Source organism: Schistocerca piceifrons, chromosome 3 (genome assembly GCF_021461385.2).
Source record: "Schistocerca piceifrons isolate TAMUIC-IGC-003096 chromosome 3, iqSchPice1.1, whole genome shotgun sequence".
NCBI lineage: Eukaryota > Metazoa > Arthropoda > Insecta > Orthoptera > Acrididae > Schistocerca > Schistocerca piceifrons.
Window position 1 is genome coordinate 959,937,069 of NC_060140.1, and position 15,980 is coordinate 959,953,048.

Sequence of the window (15,980 nt, forward strand, 5' to 3'; positions counted from 1 at the left end):
GCATTTCGCACTTACTTGAGGGATCATTATTATTACAGAGTGGGTGTAAGTCTGATTTGCCACCATTCAGGTACACGTAGTCGATATCTATACGAAAATCCTTTCTCATAAGGTGAACCCCGCTCACTTACCATAGTACAGGCTTTAACGAGTACTGTGTCATGCGGAGGTTACATCCTTAATGACACAAAGTTTGTTGTGTGTACTGTTATGCCATTCCGTAACCCACAGCTGAAAAATCCTGCAGCATAAGACAGAACGCAGGTCAGTTTCAGAGATGCCCATCTCCAGAAGAGGTTTCTGCATAGCCTGTCGGCATTTTCATTGCCTGGGCTTCTGATGTGTCCTGGGGTCCACATAAACACCACTGAAAAACAGGACCATTCCAGGACTCCTGACTGGACACTACCAAAGGAGGGTGAGGGTAGCACTGGTCAATACCTTGTATGCTGCTCAAGAAGACAGTACACAGGAGAAATGACTCACCAGGACATGAGCGGATGTGCTCAAAAGCATGAGATACGGCCGCCAGCTCTGCAGTGAAAACACTGCAGCCATCTGGCAAGGAGTGCTGTTCAAAATGTCCTCCACAAACATATGCAAAGCCTACGTGATCATCAGCCATCGAGCCATCAGTATAAACCACTTCGTGGCCCCAGTACATGTCCAGAATCGAGACGAAGTGGTAGTGGAGAGCCGCAGGGTTAAAGGAGTCCTTAGGGCCATGCGAAAGCTCCAGAAGAATCTGCGGCCTAGGTGTACGTCAATGGACCTAGAGGAGAGGTGGTATTGGGAAGGACTCCAGTTCAGACAGAAGGGACCGCACGTGAACTGCAATCTTAAGCCCTGACCTGTGCCGCCAATGCGGGAGTAGAACTGTTGTGGTTGGGGAAAAGAGACGGTAATTCGGATGCTCAGGATAACTACAAATGTGCACAACATAACTGGCGAGCAGTTGTATACGCCGGTTCTGCAGTGGATGGACTCTGGCCTCCACAAGGACACTGGTCACCGGACTCGTTCTAAAAGTTCCCGTCACTAGACAAACTCCACAGTAGAGCACTGGGTCAAGCACAGGCAACACTGAGGGCACCACCAAACCATAGTCAGACTCTCATAGCCAAGGCAAGATTGAGAGCAGCAGCAGAGTAAAGCTATCTGCACCCCAGGTGGTGTTGCTCAGGCAGTGGAGGGCATTGAGGTGCTGCCAGCACTTCCGCTTCAGCTGACGAAGATGAGGAAGCCATTTTGATCAAGTGTCAAAGACCAATCCTAAGAATCGATATGTCTCCACTACAGTGAGTGATTATCATGAATGTAAAGTTCTGGTTCTGGATGATTGGTGCAACGCTGACAGAAATGCAGCACATACGACTTGGCAGTTGAAAACTGGAAGCCGTGGGCTAGATCGCATGACTGTGCCTTGTGGATGGCTCCCTATAGGCGCCACTCAGAAACACTAGTCCTGGTGGAGCAGTACGAAATGCAGAGTCATCTGCATACAGAGGAAACCGATGGCCCTACAGCCGCTGCTAGACCGTTAATAGCCACTAAAAACAGGGAGACACTCAATATGGAGCCCTGCGGAATGCCATTCTCCTGAATACAGGAGGAGGGGGAGGGGGGGGGGGGGTGTACTATGGGAGGTCCGACTTGGACATGGAAAGTATGGAGCGATGGGAAGTTTTGGATAAAAATCGAGAGCGGGACCCGGAGACCCCAATCGTACAATTCGAGAGCGGGACCCGGAGACCCCAATCGTACAATGTGGCAAGCATATGATGTCGCCAGGTCGTGGCGTATGCTTTACGTAAGTAAAAAAGATGGCAACCAGATGTCGATGTCTGGACAAGCCTGTTCAGATGGCAGACTCGAGGGACATAAGATTACGAGTGGTAGAGCAACCCTGACAGAAGCTGCCCTGACATGGAGCCAGTAGGCCACGTGACTCCAGTACTGGAGGAGCAGTACGAAATGCAGTCATCTGCATACAGAGAAGGTGAGACTGACAGCACTTACAAAGAATGTTGGTGAGGCTGATGGACCTATAGCTATCCACATCAAGCGGGTTTTTATTGGGTCTGAGCACCGGAATGATGGTGCTCTCCCGCCATTGCGATGGAAAGATCCGGCTGAATATGACGAAAAGATGTCGCATGTAGTCAGATGAGATACGTTTAATCATCTGGCTGTGGATGCGATCAGGCCCAGGAGGTGTGTTGGGGCAATGTGCAAGGACACTGGGGAGCTCCCACTCTGTAAATGGGGCATTGTAGGATTCACTGCAGTGTGTAGTGAATGAGAGGATGTTCCCTTCCAGCCGCCGTTTGTAAGTGCGAAAGGCTGGGAGGCTAATTCTCTGATGCAGAGGCTCGAGCAGAGTGCTCAGCATTTGTGTTAGCGTCGGTACATAACTCGTCATGTATGGTAACACTGGGTGACAGCTGTTGGGGCCTGGTACCCAAAAAGACGTTTGATCTTTGCCCAGACTTGGGCAGGTGATGTGTGGCACCCAATGGTAGAGATGCATCTCTCCCAACAACCCTCCTCCCGTTGTTTGATAAGGTAGCAAACGCGGGCACGGAGTCGTTTAAAGGCTACGAGGTGCTCCAGGGAAGGGTGCTGCTTATGCCGCTTTTTCACCCAGAAAGCCTTTTGAATCAGACAACATACTCGTGTTCGTGCAAATTCAACTTATGCACAGATGACCACTGTGTCTGGCTGCCAAGGCCATACATTACTGGATGCAGCCATGACCGAGTGCAGTATCATGAATCTCAGACAGTGCCGATTTAGCTCCTGCGTGGAGAAAGGGTAATTGTAAGACTCAAACTGGGATCTGAAGTCCAATTAGCCCCTTGCTGCAGTCACCCAGTAGCGGCAAACTGCCGTATCCTGGCTGGAAATCTGGCAGTAGTTGCTGCAAAATGCTCTGCCATTGTCTGAACAATGTCTCTGGGTGGTGTTTGGTGACATCCCTTTTTCAGCACTGTTGGTGTTGGTGAAAGAATGTTTATCAGAAACCTCTGGATGGCTTCCCAAACTTTTTACAAAAGCGGAATGGTTGAGAGGGTCAACAAATTCTTGCCATGACCTCTCCTCGCTCTCATTCATTACACGTCGTGCCTCGGCTCTCGCAGCCCGAAAGGCTGTGAGGCTCTCTGCCGTTGGGAGGTGTTTACAGCACTTAAGAGCCACATGCCTGCCCTGGCTTGCTGAATGGCACTCATCAGCCCACCATGGTACGGGTCTCCTCCTAAGATGAAGACTTAGGGATGGATATGTCAGTGGCATGATGAATTACTCGTGTAGTGCGGTCCATTCATTCCTGGATGCTGCCACAGTGTTGAACACAGCCAGCTGGCTTAACAGAATCCATTTTGGTGGCTTCTGTTACAGCAATCCTTCATCCAGTAGGTGGATTCACTGTGGAAAGTGATCAGTGGAATGAAGATCATCAGTTGCTTCTCATTGTGCTGAATTGGCAAGGGCTGGAGAGCAGAGAGAGATATCAGTAGCCAAGGACAAGCCAGCAGCAGTCAAAAAATGAGTGGGGCTGCCCGTATCGAGGATGCACAGCTCGAAAGACACGAGTTTCTTAAAGACTTTGACCCATGGGACAATTTTAGTTCAAGCTCCATAATACATTATGGGCATTGAAATCGTGCAGTAGGAGAAACAGGCGGGGAATTTTTGCAATAAGGCCTGCAACAGCATCAGAGTCTATCATGTTCTGTGGAGGTAACAACAGGAAACAGATAGTCATCTTCTGAACCACATGAACAGCAACAGCTACTGCTTGTAGGTAAGTAAGCAAGGAAGGAGAGAGGGAAGTGGTGTGCATGACTGACAGACACAACAACCCCTCCCTTGGCAGTTTCTCCAGTCAGGTAATTCTTTTGGTGGAGGGTATAGCCCCATAGGTCAGGTGGCTTTGAAATGTGTTTCCTGTAAACTCAAGGACAGGGAGCATGCTTGTGTCAGGAGTTTCAGTTCCTCCAAATGAGTCCTGAACCCATTTATGTTCCACTTTAGTACAGGAGCCATTTATCACAGTTCCAGTTTCACCCTCTATTTTTTTGTATCCAGGTACTTATATTTTCAAAAATTGATTATTTCGTTAAAACATAACTATAGTCGCACTGGTGGTGATAACATGTTAGTGAATACACAAGAATCACTAAAATCATTTTGGTTTTACTGTGCTGATTTAAATAGGTTTTTTTAAATTGAAAATTCCTCAATGAACAATACCAGTAAGGAATATCGCATGTGGTAGTGAAAATGCCACCTTTCTGGTAAAAAAAGTAAATATGTGGTTTTTGCAAGTGGTGTCCCCATTCATTACCACAAATATTACCAATGAGATGACAAAATATTGTTACATTTTGGGATCGCTTGATAATGAAATTGCTGATCTGATTTTCACATTTTGCATCCAAATCATCAACTGCTTCCCCATATGCAGACTTTAAAGTATGTCTTACAGTAGAATTTGAAGACTTACGAGTCATGCAAAGCTAAAATATTGCTAACTAAAGTAGAACTAGTAAACAAAACAACCATTTTTTATCCAAGAGAAGTGTGAAGGCAGGTTGTGGGGCAATGCACAGTGGCAAGGAGCAGGGTACCACATGACATTCCAACCGAGAGCATCGTGCTACGTGGGCAAGATAAATTCTCAAGAGAACAGTGACAAAGAGGCTGTCAGTCAGTTACAGATACAAAAGAACAAGGAGGGAAAGGCAGGACCCAGGCCAGACTACTGTGCTAAATAGTGCTCGGTTAGCCGTGGGTCCTTGGGTTGCAGCAGGCACTGGGACTTCCATCCAGTCCCTCAAGCAGCTAACAATGCTAATGTGTTCCACGTAACACTGAGTAAAAACCACCATCACAGGGAAAACGTAGACCAAATAATCCACTTTAGCACTGTCCACTAACACCACAGGTAGCATATCAGCAACCTAAAGGATTTGCTGTATGGTGGCCACATTAGGGCAGTCCAGTAGGATGCGTGCCATTGTGAAACGAGCATCACACCAACGGCGGGGTGGATCCTCGCAGAGGATGTGGGTGTGGATCAGCCAAATCCAGCCAATGTGAAGGCCAGTGGAGTGTTAATGTATGGTGTGGTATTGTATGTCAACGCATCATGGCCCATATTTCATTGATGGCACTCCTAAAGGGGTATAGTTTACCCCTTCTTGAGCTGTACCTTACTTGAACTGGTCCACTTCTTATAATGTGCCAAATAATCCAATATCAGAATGTGGATATCCTACGCACAATGTTTATTGTTGTGAAATGACAACTAGAGGTACAGTTAGTGGTAACACAATGGGTTTCACGTTTCTAAACCTCATAAGTTCTGAAGTATGTAGCTTGTACAGGATAGCAATGGCATCACCGCATGTAGTACCGTGCTCAGAGCAAGGGTTGCCTGCACTGCCACCTGCATACTGCCGTAAACATACCAGAATCACCACGGCACGCTCTACCTTCAGTGAAGAAGTGTCTCCTAATCTGGTCTGCTGAACTGCTCTCATACTGTAACGTAATTCACACACGCTGCCACATTAAAACCTGTTTTCTAGTGGCTTGTTACATTTGCAATCATCTAGTCGATATGTTGGTCTTCAGCAATGAAGAAAAACTAGACATTATTTTAATTTATGGCGAATGTCACAGAAATGCCACTGCAGCTGTGACACTGTATGCTGAACGCTACCCAGATCAGCAGTGTCAGTCACGTCGAGCCATTGGCAACATCTGCGAGACACCAAGACACTCGTGGAAATAGGAAGCTGGACTCCAACAAAATGTCTATGTACAATGCCAGCGACTGGCAATGGAAACGAAATTGCTATTCTAGCTGCTGTAGTGGACAATCCACAGGTGGGCGTACAAGAAATTGCACGAGGTGTAGGAATAAGCCACAGTAGTGTGTGCAGAATCTTGCATTGGCATCTGTTTTATCCGTTCCATATCTCACTACACCGAGAACTGTACAGGAATGACTTTGAATTCCGCATTGCGTTCTGTCGTTTTGCACTTCCGCAGCTGCAAGGTAATCCAGTATCACTAAGCAATACGCTGTTTACAGATGAGGCTTCATTTACAAATCATGGTAATACGAATCTGCAGAACATGCACTACTGGTCCTTGCAAAATCCCCACTGGGTTCGCCAAGTCGCTCATCAATGACAGTGGGGTGTTAATGTTTGGTGCGGTATCATTGCTAACTATATTGCAGGTCCCTATTTTTACCGTGGAACATCGAATGGACAGTGATATGCATCATTTCTTCAACACACACTAACACTCCTCATCGAGGATCTAGGATTGGAAACTCATCTATCAATGTGGTTCCAACATGATGGATGTCCCGCACACAGTGCAAAAGTTGCCAGAGACGTTCTATGTGCGACGTTTCCAAATAGGTGGATGGGGTGGGGAGGTACTGTGCAATGGCCAGCATGGTCCCAACAATACAGTTTCTGTGGATGACAGGTCACTAGTAAATGTGTTTAGCTGAGTGAATTCAAGTGTGTATCTCTAATTGTAGCTCTAGTTCCCATTTAGTTAGAACACATATAATTTACAAATCGAAAAAAGTAACTTTGCGTTGGACATGTTACTTGTTTATTTTTGTGGATTGTGCATACCTTCCCATTGTGTGAGCCCGACACAGGCAGTGTGAGGTGCATGCTCGAGTCTCAGGACTTGCACTAGCTGTGCGCTTCATTTATTTCAAGTGTCAACTTTGCTTCACAATTATTTAATTGATGTATTGCGATGCAACCAACGCCATTATTTTTGTGATTTTTCATGCTATTGATTGCATACGAAATAGTGGGTGCCCATTTAAAAATACACAAGTTTGTGTTGAAAATAGTATTTGTTTACATTTTAAAATTTTGCACAGTATTTGGTTCCCTAAGCCACTGCCGTACATTCGTGCTGGTGAAAACCATTTTTGAATAACTATTTATTGTTCCAGGATATTTGAGGCGGCCAGAGTTAGGTAAATGAGTAATGGTACTCATTTGCTAAATCTAATTTCCTATCCATTTTTGTTCTCAATATAGAATAGTTTCTACTTAGCATAGAACAGTTTCTACTCACTGTCAGAAGATTATTTGAACAGGAATCAACAAGTCTAAGAGCTACATTCCATTTGAGCTTTTTGCACAAGGTTATCATGTTTTCATGTAAGTAGCTTGCCCATGACATGCCACGATAATTTGGCCTAAATGTAGTCACTCATAGCAGCATTTGGGTTAAAATATGAACATACTTTAAATTAAAGAAATCTTAAATTTATTTTTTCTGGCAACAATGGAGAACTTAAATTCCATGTAATCACTGTTTTGCTTTAATTATGTTGGATACTCTCAGATGATATTTGCTACTGTGTAGTCTTACCTTATTTTTTCATTTTACTAAGGGAAGTATAATTGCAAAGGCATCCACCAACTGCTTTAAAGGAACCCACAATACTCTTCAGTGTTTCTTTGGACATAAAATTCTAAGTTACGTTCCACTTGCTGGAGAAATTCATGAGAGAAAATGGGATATGCCATTGTAACTTTATCCATATATGGCTTGCTATCAAACATATGGTTGATGGGGGGAGGGGGGGGGGGGGGGAGGGGTTGAGACACCATAAGCTTCGTAATGCTTTTAACAGTAACAGTGATTCATTCCAACTACTGTCTTTACACATACTTTTTCAGGACACTATCTTAATACTTAAATAATTAATTGGTTTGCCAAACAATGCGTTGGTAGGTTTATTGTGGACAGAAACCTAATAATTATTTTACACATTATCTTTACTTACAATTTTTGTGTTTCCATAACTCACAGCATTACTTTTTAATGCCTGTTTAGAATGATAATATGCCAGTTTGCATTTCAATGAAACAAACATTGAAATTTAACTGCAAGAACATTGGAACAATGTTTTTGACTTCCTGCAGAACATTTACGATTCCTCCTTAACAGGCCATAATACACTGCCTCCTAATGAACTGACCAACAGATTAATACAGAACACTGACAACTTTTTCGCCAGCACATTGATTTACTGAGTTATTCTTGCAAACTCAACAGATGATTATAAACTACATGCAGTACAAAGCTTATGTTTAATGCAGTATATCTTTGCAGAATACATTCTTTCACACCCTCTTACATCTCTGCTTTCACAGTTGTGGCAATTGTAATGACTAAAGTATCTCCCTATAAATTTCTTATGTAACTTTATTCCTTATTTCAGACTACTGCAATAGGGAGATTTTTGCTGAAATACTGATACTTACACTTGTCTTTACTTTGCAGCAACTGTTTGGTAGTTCATCTCCCCAGCTGCTGTGGTCTTGGATTCCGCAACATTTCAGCTGCAAAAGAGATTGTGTGTGTTAATATATTTTATGCTCAGAAGTTAGATTCTGTCACTTGACTGCACTGCATTGCATTACACTGTTTCAACTCAGTTGCAAAAATACTATAATCATTTGTAACCAGTGAAATAATACATGCCTGTATTTATGGGATTAAAAGATCTGCCATATCTCACTCTGAGTAGATTAAAATGTTGTTGCTATATGAAGGATTTGTTGATTAAGGGTCTCTTGGTCAAGACAGTCACCTGCTGTTAGTGATGTCTGGCAGAAATTTAATCAGATTGTAGTAGTATGTAGAGGTGGCAAAATTGAGGCTCTAGCAGCAATATTTATGTCCAAGCTGAGAAGTAATTTAAACAGAGCTAGAAGTATGTGAGGTTGAGCCAGCTCATAGGTCATAGCAGATTAGGGGTCTCCCAGGGCTCAAATGTGGCAAGAGAGACCAGGTCCTCATCCAACACACCTCGCCTGGCCCCCGGCCCCACCCCCACCACCTTTGTTAAGGGCTAAGACAGTTACATAGCAAAGAACAGCTTCTAGCCAGGAGATTCGTAATAATTAAAGTGAGAAGGCTAAAAACATAGTGGACAGCAGTTGGACTGACATTAGCAAAATCAGGAAAGATAAATAATAATGTCAGTACATTAGTGGCGATGGACAAGTGCTGTCACAAATGTGATAAATGCTAAAAAGATTTTCATCCCCAATATTCAGTTTGAAAAACCTCAATATTCACTCTGAAGCACCTGGTACTAGGTATTCCGAGCAACCAGTGTTGTTCCTGACTAGTTTTAGAGCTGTCAGTGTAAATGATGTAAATGACAGTAGCATCCTGATACACCTTAAGAACTGAATGGAACAAATGCTGATATGTCACGGATGTAACAAAGTTTTGGACCTGAAATAGATCTGTCCTACTTTATGGTCTGGGTGCTAAAAAAGTGGAAGGAGGGTATGAAGGTGTGGGTGCAAGAAAACACCGAGCACATTCTAAGCAGGTCAGGTGGAGGTCCCAGCAGAGTGCCTAAATGTGCATCACAACAGGTAATCCCACCCAAAGGCCAGTTTGGTTTTGTTGTTGCTTTATAATGCAAAACTGAGGTCATAAGCACCAATGTCATAACTAAAAATGGTCAATTACCAAATTAATTTGAAATCTACAATACTCAATGCTTAATCAATTGGAGTAGAAGGATAGCAAAAAACGAGCACTTCCACTCTGAGGGGGGAGTGGGGGTGGGGGGGGGGGGGGGTAACGGGTGTGGTGTGGTGTGGTGTGGTGGTGGTGGTGGTGGTGGTGGTGGTGGTGGTGGTGGGGGTAGTGGGTGTGGTGGGGGAGAAGGGGGGGCAGGGTGGAAGAGGGGGTTTGCTTATATGGTTAAAAATGAAAATTCCTACGCCATATTACTATAATGAATAAAAAGTAGAACACTAACTATAGCTGATGCTGGATCTACTAAAATATCTGGTAATTTGGATGGCAAACATACATTAAAATATAAACAGTTATAAAATTGGCACTGGGCCAGAAAATGGTACACTGTCAAGGGTTGGTTGCAGTAAGCACAGAGTGGTGTGGAGTCTCCACTTAAATGACTGCCACTGAAACAATAGTGCCCAGTACACTGCCTAGCTAAAATTACCTCATGACGAGGGGTGAGAGGAAGTTGGCCAAGCTGTTGGACAGTTTAATTTCCCAGAGTTTGTTCTCATATAGAAAATACCAGTGTTCGTGCCAAAGGGACACAAATGTTCTTACGTGCAGCAACACACAGGTCATCTGAAGGGACAGAATAGCTAAAAGACCTGGGTAATCAGCTGCAGCATTGGCGGCAGCATTCCCTAACACTCCAAAATGATCAGAGAGCCACATGAACATCATGTTGGCTCCATCATCAGTGAGTGAGTGAGTGAGTGAGTGAGTGAGTGGAGGCATTCTTAGGTTTGTTGCACTAATGGGTGGTATGTGTACAGCACATAGAGGCACTGGAGGGCACTAAGTGAATCTGAACGTTATACACAATTGAGAAGCATGTCAGCAGATGTGATGGGTGGCCTAACAGAGGGCAGAAAGCTCTACAGTAAAAACTGAACACTGTTCTAGGAGCTGGTACTGAAAATTTTTATTGTCAATGACAAAAGTACATCCCGCACCACGTATGGTTTGGTTGGTTGGTTTAAAAGAGAGCGAAAGGGACCGAACTACAAGCTACGAAGACATCAGTCCCTTGTTCTGAATAAAAGAATGCCACAAGTGAGATAATAAAACAAAAGAGACTGACAATTCAAAACAGATTAAAAGGGAAAAATCACAAGAACAATGAAGGGCAACAAACATGTAAATGGACAAAAGGGGACAAGAAAACCACAGAAACACAAGAAACGGGATGAAGAGATTAAAACAACAGAGCAGATTACCATGGCTGGCTGACCATGAGAATAAAAAAGAAGAAGCCAGCCACTCTAGAACACATTAAAACATCCATCCTAGAAGCACTAGGGTTGAGGACATAGAGGGACAAAGGACATTCGTGAAAACTTAAATCAAATGATAAAACCCACCCTCACGAATAAAGCATAAAACTAAATCAGTTGATGAGGCGTTGTCAGATAAAATTAGCAACAACGACTCCGGTAATCCAAGATTTCATCACTGGGCAGTCAATGCGGGACAGTGCACCAGAGTATGGGCCACTGGGCACCGCACCGACACTCAGGCGGGTCTTCACGGAGCAGGAGGTAACTGTGGGTCACTCGAGTATGGCCAGTGCGGAGCTGGCAGATGACAACTGATTCCCTGTGAGAGGCCCGCATGGAAGTCTTCCAGACATTCATAGTCTCTTTCATGACACACAGTTTGTTGTGTGTACTGTTATGCCCTACGGTTTAAGTCAGAACGCAGGTCAGATTCAGAGATGCCCATCTCCAGAAGCAGTTTCCGCATAGCCCGTTTGTTCAGCCTGTCGGCAAGTTCGTTGCCTGTGATGCCAACGTGTCCTGGGGTCCACACAAACGCCACTGAACGACAGAACTGGTCGAGGGCATAGATGGACTACTGGATGGACGCTACCAAAGGATGGCGAGGGTAGCACTGGTCGACAGCTTGTAGGCTGCTCAAGGAGTCAGTACACAGAAGAAATGATTCCCCGAGGGCACGAACGGATATACTGAAGTGCACGAGAGATGGTCACCAGCTCTGCAGTGAATATAATGCAGCCATTGGGCAATGAAAGCTGTTCAAAATGGCCTCTATGGACAAAGCCAAAGCCAACATGACCATCAGCCATCGAGCCGTCACTGTAAACCCCTTCAGAGCTCCAGAACATGTCAAGAATCGAGAGGAAGCGACAGTGGATAGTGGCAGGAGTAACTGAGTCCTTAGTGTCGTGCAAATGGTCCAGACGAAACTGCGCCTTAGGTGTACACCACAGAGGTGTATGCAGATGGAGCTGGATGGGAGGTGGTAAAGGTAAGGACTCCAGTTCAGACAGAAGGGGTCCCACGTGAACCGCAATCGTTATCCCTGACCTGGGGCACCTATGCGGGAGACGAACAGCCGCGGATGGAAAAATGAGATGGTAATTAGGATGCTCAGGAGGACTACGAATGTGTGCAATGTAACTGGTGGGCAGTTGTGCATGTTGGATCTGCAATGGAGGATTCCGGCCTCCACCAGGACACTGCTCACCGGACCCGTTCTAAAAGCTCCCATCGCTAGGTGAATGCCACAGTGGTGCACTGGGTCGAGTACACGCAATGCTGAGGTCTGTTGCCAGCACTTCCTCTTCAGCTGAAGAAGATGAGGCAGCCACATCAATCAGGCATCAAAAACCAGTCCTAATGATCAATATGTCTCCACTACAGTAAGTGGCTCACCATTAAGGTAAAGTTCAGGTTTCGGATGAACGGTATGATGCCATCAGACGTGCATGACACACGACTTCGCAGATGAAAATGAAGCCATGGGCAAGAGCCCATGGCTGGGCCTTGGGGATGGCTGCCTGCAGGTGCCACTCAACAACACCAGTTCTGGAGGAGCAGTACAAAATGTAGGAGTTGTCTGCATACAGAGAAGGTGAGATAGACAGCTCAACAGCTGCTGCTAAACCGTTAAAGACCACTGAAATTCTCCTGAATATGGGGGGGGGGGCTATGGGAGGCACCAACTTTGACACAGAAAGTATGGAGCAGTAGGAAATTTTGGATAAAAATCTGGAATGGGCCCCAGAGACCCCACTCATATGGCAAGGATATGACGTCGCTAGATCGTGTCTTAAGATGTTTGTAAATAAAAAAAGACAGCAACCAGGTGTTGGCATCTGGAAAAGGCTGTTAAGATGGCACACTCAAGGGAAACTAGATTATCAATGGTAGAGCAGTCATGGCGGAAACTGCCCTGGCATGGAGCCAACAGCCACCAACTTACCATACATTCTAACACCTTACAAAGAACGTTGGTGAGGCTGATGGGCCAATAGCTATCCATATCAATTGGGTTTTAACCAGGTTTGAGAACTGGAATGATGGTGCTCCCCCACCATTGCGATTGAAAGATGCCATCACACTAGATTCAGTTGAAGACGATGAGGAGATGTCGCTTGTAGTCGGACAAGATGTGTTTTATCATCTGACTGTGTATCTGATCTGGCCCAGGAGCTGTGTCGGGGCAATGTGCAAGGACATTGAGGAGCTCCCACTCTGTAAATGGAGCATTATAGGGTTCACTGTGACATTCAGTGAACGAGAGGCCTTTCCTTTCCATCCGTCATTTGAGGGTGCGAAATGCTGGGGGATAATTCTCTGACGCAGATGCTCGAGCAAAGTGCTCAGCACTTGGGTTTGCATTGGTAGATAACACGCCATTTATGTTAGTGCCAGTAACACCTGTCGGGGTTTGGTACTCACAAACACAGCTGATCTTCTGCCAGGCTTGGGAAGGTGACGTGCGGCACCCAATGGTCGTGACGTACCTCTCCCAACACGTCTGTTTCCGTCTTTGTATAAGCTGACGAAGGTCCTCAATTTTGCTGGGGGCGCCCTAGAGAACAAGGGATCATGTTTTCTGCCGCAGAAACGATCGTTCTAGTGACCTGCTCGACCACCACATCGATGGTACCGTGTGGAGGAGATTCAGTGGCGACAGCAGCGGTGAAAGCTTCCCAGTCTGCCTTGTTTAAAGACCATCTTGGTAGACGTATGGGGGAATGGCGCTGTGGTAGCGTCAGGAAGATGGGAAAGTGGTTACTACCACACAAGTCATCGTGGGCTCTCCAGTGGACAGATGGGAGAAGTCCTGGGCTGCAGAGGGATAAATCAATGGCCGAGTAAGTGCCATGAGCCATATTGAAATGTGTGGGGGACCCAGCATTTAAGAGGCAGGGGTCAAGTTGAGACAGGAAAGTTCCAACATCTCTACCTTTGCTAGTGAGCACAGTGCCACCCACAAGGGGTTATGGGCATTAAAATCTCGCAAAAGGAGGAAAGGTTTAGGGAGCTGATGAATCAGTTCAGCCAATGTGCTCAGGGGTACTGCACCATCTGGAGGAAGATATACATTGCAGACAGTTATTTCCTGCATTGTCCTAATCCTGACAGCCACAGCTTCAAGAGGGGTTCGAAGGGACACAGGTTCACTGCATACCGAGTTCGGGACAGACACTAACTCAACATGACACACTATTATAGTCGCTACGGTTCTTGTAATATCCCCTATAGCTGTGAAGGGCAGGGGTCCGCATTGCTGGGAAACAGGTTGCCTGAAGGGCAATGCAGAAAGCAAGTGTGAAGCTTAACGAACTGTTTGTAGTGCACTAAGGGAGTCAGAACAGACAAGAAACCTTGTACCGTGATGTCTGCAACTCCTCTCCAGTGCCATCATAAGGCCATACAACTCCACATCATAATTCGTAAATTGTTCCAGAAGACATATCCTGTCAAGGAAATCAGCAGTACAACAGAGAACAGTCTCTTCCTGGGATCAAACCATATAAACAATGATAAAACTGTGAAACATACTTAAAATGGAAGAAAAAGTTATGAAAATGTGATCTGGAGTACAAGTTTTCTTGTATAATGTCAAGCTTAAAACCACTTTGGACCTCTGAAGACACCAAGGCAGCAACATGTTCTGTCCCTGGCTGTGTATTCGGAGGTCTGACAGATCTAGATCCTGAAGACAGACAGCAGCACGTATCCCAAATGGCTTGGTTGCATGGGGCTGATTCCTGAACAGCCATTCAAAGTTTGGTTGTACCACTGCATTAAATGCTAATGATTGAGGTGACAGATTTTCAGTGCCTGACGAGCCAAAAGGGTAAGTCGCTGAATTTACCTTAAAGTAGTATCAAACTTTTCCAGGGTCAGAAAATGCACAAACCAAATGGTTCTACTATAAGAAAGACTGCTCTATTGCCATCTCCAGCAGTATTAAGCTTTCAAGAGTGGAACGGTAGCACCTGAAACCACAGTGGGAGCATCTCAGGTGGCCATGGGATTTGAGCAACCCGACAAGGTGGTGGTTGACCATGCTTTCAAGAGTCTTACACATACAACCAGTAAGGGTTACACTCTGGTAACTGTTGGGGGCACTACAGTCCTTGCTTGGTTTCCATAATGGAATTAATACTGCCTCCTTCCAAGTCATGGGACACTGTCCATCAAACCAGATCTGACTGAAACAAGAGAGAAGCTGCTGTTTCGTTTTAGAGCACAGATGACTGAGCATGGCATAATGAATCATCAGGTCCAGCAGCAGCGTGTCTGGCTGCAGGCAGAACTGATTCCACTTCCCACATGGAGAATGGAAGGTTGTAAACTTCCTCATTATATGAGCAGGGAAGGAGCTTCCTCATCTCTGCAGTCCTATGGAACACCTGAAAGGCAGGAGCTTGTCTGGATGATGCACTAATTGTAAGAAAGTATTCAGCTAAAACCTGATACCTATCTTCAGGTGCTCCCACTATGATCCCATTATTCGACAAGACTGTAACAGAACATGTACTGGCCTTGCCTGAAATCCACCTTATTGATATCCAAATTTGCACAGTGGAAGTGGACTGGTTAACTGAAGTCATGAATTCTCTCCAGAAATCTCTCTTCTGTTCTTTTATCACTTGCCTTGCACGTGCTCTCTCAGATCTGAAGGCATGAAGGCTTTCTGTAATTGGATAGTATTTGAAGTTCTCCAGAGCTGTTTGTCTGGCTCTGATGGCCATGTGACAGCTGTCGTTCCACCAAGGTACAGGCCATCTTCTGAGGTGGTTGCTAGACCAGGGGATGGGCTGTGACAGCCTGTTGGATCTCACAAGTGATGTGGGCCACTGTCTCCTTTTTGTTCAAAAATAGCCTGTCAATTGCAGTGCAGCCAATTTGGCCTTTGAATTGTTCATCTTCGTGGTCTCCTGTTTTCCACCATCCGAGTCAGTAGACGTCCATATTGGAAAGTGGTCACTAGAATGTAGATCTGTAGCCACTTCCCACTGAACCAAGCCTGCAGTAAATAGGGAGCAAAAACAAAGGTCACTGGGTGAAAAAGACCCTATAGCTGTGGAAAAGTGTGTCATCTGACGCAAG

At 45.3% G+C, this 15,980-nt stretch overlaps 1 protein-coding gene across 1 annotated transcript in view; it reads right to left on the reverse strand.

Moving 5' to 3' along the window:
* The window catches only part of LOC124789274 (CD151 antigen), a 182,281-nt gene that overhangs the window by 13,324 nt on the left and 152,977 nt on the right, over positions 1 to 15,980 (reverse strand). The window contains exon 6 of the mRNA XM_047256580.1: positions 8,325 to 8,402. Coding sequence (XP_047112536.1) covers positions 8,325 to 8,402 — 78 coding nt within the window. The remainder of the gene's footprint in view (positions 1 to 8,324; positions 8,403 to 15,980) is intronic.